General features: G+C 58.7%; 1 protein-coding gene across 1 annotated transcript in view; it reads left to right on the top strand.

Annotated features, from left to right (window-relative positions):
* LOC144734617 (uncharacterized) overlaps nucleotides 1-11,704 on the top strand; it is a 43,177-nt gene that overhangs the window by 16,432 nt on the left and 15,041 nt on the right. Inside the window, 9 exon segments of the mRNA XM_078616886.1 lie at nucleotides 26-67; nucleotides 1,724-2,244; nucleotides 3,122-3,184; nucleotides 3,429-3,528; nucleotides 4,808-4,862; nucleotides 4,864-4,958; nucleotides 5,354-5,869; nucleotides 7,274-7,313; nucleotides 9,398-9,458. Of these exon segments, the coding sequence (XP_078473012.1) occupies nucleotides 26-67; nucleotides 1,724-2,244; nucleotides 3,122-3,184; nucleotides 3,429-3,528; nucleotides 4,808-4,862; nucleotides 4,864-4,958; nucleotides 5,354-5,869; nucleotides 7,274-7,313; nucleotides 9,398-9,458 (1,493 nt within the window).

The following is an 11,704-nucleotide window of genomic DNA, read 5'->3' as shown; positions in this document are numbered from 1 at the left end:
TCCACCTTGTTGTTCTGTGTTGCAGCTACGCGAGGAGGGACAGCCCGACCTACGACCCCTACAAAAGGTACCGGCATGCGCATCCACTCGTTACGGCTGTTAGGCACCCAAGCGCTGTCCAGCCTCAACGCTGCTGGGCTCCCGTGGCTGGTCGTGGGCGCAGAGGAGTCGGAAGCCGAACGGGAACGGCAATGGCTGGGCTTGTAATGATTCGCCTAAATAAATAAAAAACTCGATCTGTGTATATATATTTATAACTAGCAGAAGTACCCGGCGTTGCCCGGGTGAAAAATATATTTCTTAATAACCTTACATATATACACAGATGGGCTGCTACCCCTGCCCCCCCCCCAGCCACGATCTCCTCGGCCGCTGTGCAGTAATATTTACGGCCTATAGTGTGGTGGGGTGTCGAGGCCTAGTACCGTGCAGAGCCTCCGGCCTCGCCTAAATTGCCCACCCGGCTGAGGCTGGGTACTGGGGCCGTTACCCCCCCCCGCGCTACAATAATACTGTCTAATCGCTATAATTTTATTATCTACCGACCCTATAATAGTAATTTCACACATTGGGGTGGGGGGGGAGTGAAGAGGACGTGAAACTTTGATGAATTTACCTCAGAGTCGCGTGTTAATGCGTGCGCATATTTTTAACGGGAATTAAAAATGGCGTCCACCCCGCAGCGAATGCGTCGCTACCCGTTGCCAGGGGCAACCGCCGTGGAAAACCAAACGGACCAATCGTGTCTCGCAAATCCCTCACATTTCGTCCAATGAAACTGCGTATGGTCCGGCGACACACAGACAGACAGACACACACACAGACAGACAGATTTGCGATTTTATATATATAGATAGGTGACGATTCGGGCAATGGCCCTTTTTCATTGCACATCTTCACGAATGGAAAATTAAAGGCAAGCCACAGTCGTGCGACTGTGGCCATGCAACCCAAACTATGGACCGTCTCGTAAACCCAGAGACACGTGGAGACACACCGGAGACCCACAGAGATAGAGACACAGAGAAACGTAGAGATACATTAAAGACAAGCGACAGTCGTGTTACTGTGGCCATACAACCTAAACTATGGACCGTAAACCCATTGTGGTCTGCGCTCTTTCAACGGAGGAGGAACAGCACAACCAAAGCAACTGGCTCCCGAAGCCTCTCGTTGCTGTCAGGCCTCGACATTGGCATGGAACTCCTGAGCGCGTTGCGTGATACGCGGGGATGGAATAGCACGCACCCAGCAAACATGCTGACGTTGACCCAACTCGTACACACGGCTATACAAAACTATAATGTGCAAGTATTTCTAGTTTCTAAGAGACCTGGCCACAACTGATATCTCAACACAGTGGCTTATCATCATGTAGGAATTTATAGTCGCAGCCAAATACTATAAACGCGTGTTGATTCGAAATGTGAAAGTTAAAACCACTCTCTACCTCCTCCGCCTCCACACTTTTTCGCCGGTGACTGGCTGAATTTAAGAGAGGGGGGTGGCGGCTGTGGAAAAACTCACTAACCCACGGGGCAGATCATTGTCCACCCCGTCAAGCACTGTGCCGGCCTTCATAGGTGCTACTCGCTAACAGCACTTACCCCAACAACTCTGTTAAAGGCTACACGGTGGATGTTTGTATCTGTGTGTCTCCGTGTGACCACGCGTGTCTTTGCGTGTCTCCGCGTGCCTCCGCGTGTCCCCCGCGCCGCCGCAGGTCGCGCTCGCGCAGCAGCTCGAGCTCGCGCTCGTGCTGCACGTCGCGCGACCGTCTCGGCCAGATCACCTTCATCACCAGCTTCGGGGGAAGCGACGACGAGGGGGCCGGCGGGGCGGCCGCGGCCTCTGGCGCCGCGGCGGGGGGCGCCGTCGCCGGGAAGGGCGCCACCGCCTCCTCCTCCTCCGCTGCCTCCGCCGCCGTCGCGACGACTTCGTCGGCGACCGCCAGGGCCGGGGATCGAGCCCACGCCGGGGGGACGCAGAGACGCGCCGGGGGAGGGTCGGCGGCGGGGGGGGCCGCCGCGGCGTCGCGCTCCGGCAAGGCCAACGCCCCGGCGCTAAGTGATAGCGCCGCGTCCCGGTCGGTAATTTTCAAACTTTCTCACTTCTCGGCCCTGTGCGTGTCGGCGTGCCTGTGTGTCGTTGGGACCAAGTGTGATTGTGTCGGTGGCACTGTGTGTGTGTGCGAGGCTGTGTGTTTCAGTGCGACTATGTTTATGGCGGCCTTCATTGGTGCTTGTTAACAGCGCTTGTCCCAATAGCCTGCTGATGAACCTTTGTTTTATGTTCATGAGCGGTAGTGCAGTGGGTAACGCACGGCGCTACGAACCTGGCAACGCGAGTTCGATTCCCGCTCTCGAGCAATAAGGAGTGACGATTATCTGAATCGGCCCTGTGCGGCTGGGCGTGGTGCTGGCCACACACCCCCCTGTGCGCCATGTCGGCCTTCATAGGTTCTCGCTAACAGCACTTGCCCCAACATTCTGTTAAGGCTATATGGGGGATCTTTGTGTGGTGTCTTCCTGTGTGCGTGTCAGTTTATGCATCTATATGAATGTGTGTGTGCATTGTGTGTAATGTGACCTCAAAATGCACCTAGTCTGGTGCGAGTCCGGTGGTGATGTCGCCATGACCAAGTGGAGTCTGTGTTCTGTCCCCCTGTTTTGCGTGGGGTCTCTCCCGGATTCTCTGGTTTCCTTCTCCAATAGCTAAATAATAACCGCACACAACCGCTATCAGCCAAACATTGCTGCAAAAATTACCTACAAATCACCACACGCAGCAGCAACATCTACTGAGACAACCTGGCAGGACCCTCGTTGAATCTTGGGTCTTGAGACTCAATGAGGCTTTCCTGGCTAACAAGCTTAAAAATAATAATAATATTAATTTATCTTCCTACAATTTTCTGGATTGGGCTGTCATGTGATTATTTAAAATTGGTGGTGTTTCCTGTGCATGCCGTCCAATCACAGTAGAGCTTCACGGTAATGGTGTTACCCGTCCGTCCCGTCCAATCACAGTTGAGCTGCACAGTGACGGTGTTACCCATCCCGGCCAATCACAGTGGAGCTTCACTGTGACACTGTTAGCCGTCCGTCCCGTCCAATCACAGTCGAGCTGCACTGGGACGGTGCAACGCGCCGGCACACGTTTCCCGGCACCGGCTCGGCCACTGGCGACGGCACACAGGAAGCGCTAATTGACGCGCGTTAGCGAGCCAGGCGCAAATGGCCGAACCCGGCAGCTCACACCTGCCAGCATAAACTGGCGGGGGACGGAGGTGGGGGGCAGGGGTGGGGGGCGATGGGGTGCGGGGAAGCGGGGGGACAGGGCCGCTCGCCGTTGGGTTTAGCGGCTCGTTAAAACAATTAAGCGTTGGCGGACACCGCGGTCCCTCGTGGTGCGCCGGCCTCGTTAAGGAGGAGCGAGGCTCCGTGAAGAGGGCGGCCGTTGGTGGGTCTCCGGCTCTCGCGGCCGCTCGCTTGCGCGCTGCCGCCTGTCGTCGTCGGGGTTGTCTCGGTGCTCGTTTCACCCAGGAAAGTCTCGCCGAGTCTCGGGACTCTGTCATAAGAGGGTCCTGCCACTTTTTCTCAACAGAGACGTTGCTCCGTATTTTCTCCCAGCTGAGCAATTTGCGGTGCGATTTGATTCTTGATTAAAATTTGCCAATGTTTGGACCGTGACGCGGGGAAACGCCACACGGCCGGTGGCCCAACTCTTCGGCCGTCGTGACGACGCCAAATCCACACGTCCACGCTGCGTAGATTTCTCCCGAGGTCCCCTGGTGTTTCCCTCCACATTTAGAATCAACATGCGTTTAGTGTATTTGACTGCTGCCATGAATTCCTAAATATGATGATCCACTTTGTTGAGCTATCATTTGTGGCCAGGTCGCTTTTGAAAAAGAGCTACATATCTCGGTGGGCTTTATCTTATGAAATAAAATTGTTTAGATTTTCTGAAAAGCGGTAGCGGCTACGTTTGACTTGTGAAACAGAGGAGGCACAGGTGGTGCACAGCCGTGCCAAGACGCAGGGAATTCTTCTTGCACATTGTGGAAGGCACGTTTTGCAACGACGGTGCGGGTGTCAGAGGAGCCGACTACGTGTGTGTGGAGGCGTTAGAATGCAGCTCACTGGGTGATGGTGCCGTTGGGTAAACAACGACATAGAAACACGGAGACACACGGACACGGAGACACACGGAGACGCACACACAGACACGGAGACATGGAGACGCACGGACACGGAGACACACACACACGGAGACACACGGACACGGAGACACACGGACACGGAGACACACAGACACGGAGACACAGACATGGAGACACACGGAGACACGGAGACACAGACACGGAGACACACAGACACGGAGACACACACACACGGAGACACACACACACGGAAACACACGGACACGGAGACACACGGACACGGAGACACACACGGAGACACACACGGAGACACAGCAACAACCGCCATTCACCACTAAGTGGCGGTAACGTCACCACGACGCTTGTGCCAGGCTATGTGCACGTTGAGGCGAGACACACACACGGAGACACACAGACACGGAGACACGCATACACAGACACGGAGACACAGACAGAGACACGGAGACACGGAGGCACAGAGACACACAGATTCACGCCACTGTGGGTCCTGCATTCTCGTTGCTCGACTGGACATATTCGAACGACTTTCGTGCGCTCATTATTTGCCACCCCCCGTAATCGTCCCCCCATCTCCATCCCCCCCCCCTCTCGACTACTCCCCCCCCCCCCCCCCCCCCGCAGGAGACGGCGCTCGCGCTCCTCGTCGAGCCGGAGGTCGAGCTCGCGCTCACGCTCGAGCCGTCACTGGCGCCGCCCGGCACCGCGGCGCCACCGCTCCCCCCCCCCACTCGTCGTCACACGAGCGGCGCAACCGCTCCCCCTACTCCTCGCGGTGACGAACCCCGAATCTCCCCCTTGTGTCCCCCCCCCCCCACCCTGCCGCACGATGAACATCACTCCTGCCGCCCCTCCCCTGCTGCGTGCTCGGACGTAGCTCTGCGACGTCCGCTTTCGCAAGCCGCTCTCCCTCTAACCCCGCTCGGTCCCATTGATCGGTTGCCGCCCTCGGTAATCATCTCCCCATCTCCGCACCCGCCCCCCTCTCTACCAGCCCCCCTCCACCGTTTGCGTGTGTCGTGACCCCCCTCCCCCACGAAGTACCGCCCCCTCCTACTGCGTGCTCGCGGGTAGTGCTGTGAGGTCCGCTTCTGCGGGCCGCTTCGTCTCGCGTGCTTCGTCCCGTCGAGCGGGGAAGTGACCGGCGCTCCCCCCTGCGCCCCACCCCAGGTCGCGCGCCCCGCGGCGCTCTCGCTCCCGCTCCTCCGAACGGTTCCCTCGGCAGGGCCGCCGGGCCCACAGCCGCACCCGGAGCCGGACCCGGAGCCGGACTCGCAGCCGCAGCCGGAGTCGGAGCCGGAGCCGGACTCGCAGCCGGAGCTGGAGCCGGACTCCTCGGACTCGCAGCCGGAGCCGGACTCGCAGCCGCAGCCGGAGCCGATCACGAAGCCGGAACCGGAATCGGGGAAGGGGCCAGATGAGCGGCGGCCGCGGCCGGGGAAGCGGGCGCAGTCGGTCCCCGCGCAGTCGCTCCCCCTGCTCCCCCGCCCGGCCCCCGCGCGCCACGGCGCTCAAGCTCAGAGCCCCCCCCCCGGCCTCGGCGGTGGGGGGGGCGGCAGCATCCGCCGCCGCCGCTGCTGCTGCCGGAATCTCCACCGTGGCGGCGGCATCCTCCTCCTCCTTGTCGGGCTTCTCCGGGAACCCCCCGGGCGGCACGGCTGAGGCCGTCGGGCCCAGACTTAAAAAGTAAGAGCGCCCCGCTGCGTGCTTGCGAGAGCGTGTGTGTTTAACACGTGTGTGCGTGTGTGTGTTTAACACGTGTGTGTGTGTGTGGGGAGCGGTTGTGGAGAGAGTGGAGAGGATTCAGGACCATGGCAGTCTGCTAATGACCAGCTACGGTTTTACAGCAGAGGCTGTACTTGAGCAATTTACATCTGTTACAGATACAATGGGAGGCTGATTGGTGCCTGCGTGCGGTCGAGGGGATATCTCCCTATTGGTCAACCATGCTATGTGTGCTGATGATCTGGTGATTGCTGCCCACCAAAATTAAACACTTGCCTGGTTATTTTGTGCCATCAAACGCTCCACCTCCTCAACTCCCTATTGGTGATGAAGCAGTTCTGGAGAAAGTGGAGAGTTTAGCATGCCTGCGCAGTCTGCTTATGACCAGCTCCAGTTTGGCAGCAGAGGGCTCATTCCACATCAGCCGAGCAGCATCTTTTCAGCAGCTGTGTCACGCTGCTTTGTGGAAGCTACCTGGCTTGTCGCTTCACACAAATCTTTGGGTCTTCTTGGCCACAGTCATGCCCTTGTCTTTGCTTGTGAAATGTGGACCCCCCAAATAGAACAACTTCGCAGTCATAAACATTCAGGCTGGCCTGCCTACGATTTATCCTGGGTTCAACCAGGTTGGATTATGTGAGGAGTTCACAAATCCTTGAAAGATCTGGACACAGTCCCATCGATGAGCTACTCCAGCAGCAAGGCTGCGTTAGCTGGGTCATGTAGCCCGCATGCCAAGCCACCGCATGCCCAAGCAGCTTTTGCTTGACCGGATAGAGGGGGCTAAATGGGCCATGACACGGACTGGAATGATGTGGTCCGAGAGGATATGGAGGTGAGTGGACTTGGCAATGACTGGTGTCAAGATCGGCCTCTGTGAAGGCAGCTCGTGAAAGGTGCTACTGGGAAGTTGGAGGCAGACGCCTCACAGCAAAACGGGAGGGCAAAGAAGCAACACTCACAACAACGAGTGGAGCACCGGGCAGCTAAAACACAACAAGTTGGCACAGTCGGGGGCACAGGTGGTGCATCTGCCGTCATCTCATTCAACCCATGGCACCAGGGTCTGTCCCGTGACCTGCCAAGTGCACCTGGCCTGGCACAGGCCCCGTGGTGACATCACCGTCACTTAGTGGCGAACGGTGGGTATCGATATTGGTGGGGAGCGGTTATCGCGCTGCGCTATGAACCCATCGACCCGAGTTCGGTTCCCGCTCATGGCCACCAACACCGGTGACAATGATCTGAACCGGTAGTGGCCTCCCTAAGGTCGGCTTGGCCTCCGTGCGTGTGCGTGCGTGGGTCTGTCCAGTGACCTGTTGATTGCAGAGTGCTCCTCGCTCATTGGGTTTTTGTGTTTTGCAGGCCGGACACACCGACTGGTAGAGAAACTGGAGCTGCCAAAGTCAGTAAGAATTTAGCTTTGTCTTTGTTTCAGCTGCCAGTCATGCAGACACCGTGTCTGTCTGCTCGTGCGTGTGCACGTGTGTGATTTAGTTTGTGTACGCGTGTGTGTACATGTGCGTGTATGTATCTTTGTGTGTGTGTGCATGTGTGTCTTTGTGCTTGTATGCATATGTGTGTACGTATGTGTGGGCAGTGGTGGCGCAGCAGTTAGGGCACTGCGCTACAAATCCGGCGACCCAAGTTCGAATGTCGCTCACGACCACCAACACCGGTGACGATTATCTGAATCAGTCCTGGGCCTCCACTAGATCTACTCGGCCTCAAACGAGTAACCTGTATACAACATGTAAAACATCACCACCGGGGAGAGAAAGTCGGCCGAGGCGTGGTGCTGGCCACCTTCCCGCTCGTGCGCCGCGCCGGCCTTCATCGGCGCTGCTCCTCGCTCACGGCACTTGCCCCCGACAGCCTGTGAAGGCTATCCGGGAGGGAGGGGGGGTGGAATCTTTGTCATTGTGTGTGCGTGCATTTGCACGTGTGACACGGTTGTCCAAAACTTGAGACCGTGTGCCAGTCGAAGTGAATCCTTTACTGGTGCAAACATCGTGGGTGACGCCGAATGCGCCGGCATCGCCGGTTCCCCCTCCCCCCTCTCTCTCGGCCAGAGCGCACGTCACCTCGTCTCTGGCGTGCGGAAACAAAAATACAAACGCACCGCCGCCACGCTTTGCCGACAATGACACTTGCCGGTTGCTCCGTTGGAACCACGCCTTGCCGACACCTTTTAGTTGGCGCGGTTGGCTACGTATGGTTGTGAAATAATTTCAACATACATACGTGCGTACTCGGCAGTGATCAGCGCCCCCCCCCCCCCCCCACTGAGAGATATACGCGAGACTCGGTGAGGCTTGAGTGGCTAAACAAGCATAATTATTACTAATGTATTAACAGGTCAGATTGGTGCGTCTGGTCAGAGTGTTCAAGCCGGGGGGTCAGGGGTCAGGGTTTGTGTTGGGGAGAGGTGACCCAATCATCACGTTCATCATTTTCATCGTCAACAACAACAGCAGTAGCAGCAGGAGTTCTCCTTATCGAATTATCATCGTTGTGATCAGCTGTAGAAACATTAGCAACAGTGTCATTAGCTGCTGCAACGGCAGTATCATTATCAGCAGCAGCAGCATCATCACGAATGCCATTTTCCTGTAGACCGCAGAGTAAACCCACTATGGTCTGCGCTCCTTCAACGCAGGAGGAGGAGGAACAGCGAAACGACACGAACTCTCTCCTCTCTCTCTCTCGCTCTGCTGAAGCCCTCTCGGCGTGGCGAGCAGCAGCACCTCCACATTGGCGTCTGTCTCCTGGACACATCGTGTTGGGTTGCACGGCCACAGTCGCGCACCACTGTGGCCGTCTTCCGTTTTCCATTCGTGACGGAGATGTGGTGCAGCGTCGTCGGCCTGCTGATGATGATGTTCTGATGTGGCCGACGGTTACACCGCCGGTGTCTTGGAGGAAGATGCGGAATGTCAAAGCCAGGAGGAGGTGTACCATGATGACGTTTGGGTCTTGAAGGAGGAGGTGTTTATTATTCTAGACGTCCACGCTGTTCCCACGCGATGCACCAGCAGCGCGGCGGCGTTCTTCCGCATCATTGTGCTCGGAGTGACCCGAGTAATTAAGCTTAATTGCCCAATAAAAATAAAAAGATCCCGTGGGAAGGAAGCGCACGAAGTTACGAACATCGTCCTCATCATCGTCGTCGTTGTCACGCACCAACAACAATTCCTTGAATATGTCAGCCCACTCTCGGGACACAACGTGGCAAATTCGAGGTCTCCGTCTTAGCTTGCGATTATTTAAAGACCCCTGAGTTAATCAAGTTGTGGGATGCTAACAGAAGCATGGGGGGTTTGGGTGGAGGAGGGGTGGGGTGACGTCGAGGCAACGCCTGTCTGGCGTAGCTAATCGCCGCTGGAGTTTAGGTGGCACACCGAGTGTTGGCGGTGCGCGCGTGGCGCGTTAATGATGGCGGTGAGAGTCGTCGCTCACCGCGCCGCTCGCCGTGCCGTTCCGTTGCAGGCCAAGATGACGCCGCGGGAGAGGCTCAAGATCAAGATGCAGAAGGCTCTCAACAAGCAATGTGAGTCGCCACCCGCTCGCCGCGTCCGCCCCTAGACGCCGGGCGCGCTGACCACCCGCTTGCTGTACTGCCCACCCCTTCCCCCCACCCCCCCCCCTGGAAAGACGCCGGTTCGATCTCCCGGCGGCGGCAGTTGGAACGGTGGAGCTCGTTTCTCAAATGTCGCGACCACCCACCACCCCTTATTCCTCCCCCAGCGGCGCCCTTGAGGTGTACACCACCGTTAGGTTGTGATAGGCGGCTCGTGTACGGTGGGGTGAAGTGTGGGTTCTCTTCTCGCCCCTGCGACCCGAGACGTCCCGGCCAGCCAGCGTCAAAGAGCAGACCAAACACGACAACTGGAAGGGCTCTCCAGAGCTCCCTCTAGCGGAGTTCGTGCCGTCGGCTGTGGCCACGAGTGAGCACTTGCAGGGGCTACGCATTCATCCGATGCCTTGAGCACCGTGAGTACACGCACCGTGCGTGCGTACGCACGCACGGTGCGTGTACTCACGGTGCGTGCACGCGCAATAACCCCGAAGCCCACTCGAGGCCCGGCGCCGCCCGCTGCTGTCTCACCGCATCACGAACGCCGGGAGCCACGTCGGTCACGCCGCTCGCGCCGACCGCAATCCCGGCAGCGTTAGGCGAGAGAGCGAGCGAGCGAGATGATGATGGCGGGCGTTTCGCGAGATTTAAATAACCGTTTGGGGCTGCTGCACCCTCTTTAGCTAGCCAGGCCCTCGGGCGGCGCGTTAATTTTTTAGCGTCCGCACTCTCCCCTCCGCGGCCGGATCGCTACCCTAACGAGCCGCGGGTCCGTCGGCGGCGGGGTTTGTCCCGAATTAAGTGTGACGAGCGCGGCGGCCGTGAGCCCGGACCGGGAGGCTGCGTGCCTAAGCCGACCTGACACTTTGAAATGCGCAGCGCCATCTTTTATGGATCGGCCGGGCCGCCACTCGGGGCCAGCGCGCGCGGACCGCCCCGCCGCCGCCGCCGCCGCTTTAGCGCTAATTAGAAGTGGCTGCGCGTGCGCTGCGGAGCATTAATTATTTAGGCTAATTGCTGCGTCCTCTCCACCCCGAGAAACACTCGCACACTCGCGCTCACGCGCTCGCAAAATAAAAGGGGGAGTGGGGGGCCGGCACCCCCCCACCCACCAACCCTCACCCCGATGTTCAATTGATAATTGTGAAAACTTTGCGGTCGTGTCGAGTGCTAATAGCGATTAACCCGATCGCTCGCCGCTCGTCGCACAAGCCACCACCTGTGGCTCGTGCTACCACCACCGCCGCCGCCACCACCGCCGCCGCCACCCCCCCCCACCACCACCACCACCCCCCCATCACTACCACCGCCGCCCCCCCCCCCGCCACTTGCACCGTCGCCGCCGTGCGGTGGGTTTCTCGATCGCGGCATCATCGGGCCTTAGGTCTCACCCGGGTCGGTCCGCGTCACCATCAACCCGGCACACCGCCTTGGGTATCACCCTCTCCTGGCTGCGGCATCTCGTCACGTAGCCACCATTTTCCAGCAGCTAGCCGGTGACCCGGTGACGCGTTCGGCGTGACGAACGCAGCAGCTCTGGGCATCGTGTCTGGCCACCCTGGCTCCCCCCCCCCCCCTCACTGCCCCCTGCCCTCTCCCACCGTCACAGCGGCCTTTGCTTTGCTTTGCGCTGGACGGTAGCCGGACCGGGCGCCCACAATTGCAACTGGCGTTCGCCCCTAAGTAACGGTGACGTCACCACGGTGCTTGTGTGAATCTCAGATTCTTTACCCGTACCCGGCCGCACTAGGGTCGCAAACGGGTACCCGCACCCGATACCCGGCCGGGTACCCGTACCCGATACCCGGCCGGGTACGGGTAGCCGGGTATCGGGTAGGGTACGGGTATCGGGTACCCGATTGCGACCTCTGGGATGAAGCCATGTTGCAGGCGCGGGTGGGTTGATTCTAGGAACTTTAATTGTGAGAAGAGACAAGACGTTGGGAAATAAATGACAAACAGTGACTCACCGCCTACCCGTACCCGGCCGCACCAGGCTCGCAAATGGGTACCCGTACCCGACCGGGTACGGGTAGCCGGGTATCGGGTAGGGTACGGGTATCGGGTACCCGATTGCGACCTCTCGTCTCGGTACACTTGAAGGCGTGTGAATGCTCGGTCGCAGACCGCACACACTCACACACACGCACCGCACGCACACACTGCACGCACGCACCGGGTACACGCACCGCGTACACGCACCGTGTACACACACCGCG

This window comes from Lampetra planeri, chromosome 52 (genome assembly GCF_965212315.1).
Source record: "Lampetra planeri chromosome 52, kcLamPlan1.2.h2, whole genome shotgun sequence".
Classification (NCBI taxonomy): domain Eukaryota; kingdom Metazoa; phylum Chordata; class Hyperoartia; order Petromyzontiformes; family Petromyzontidae; genus Lampetra; species Lampetra planeri.
The sequence above is the reverse complement of the archived record's forward strand: the minus strand, read 5'-3'. Positions and strand labels throughout refer to the sequence as shown.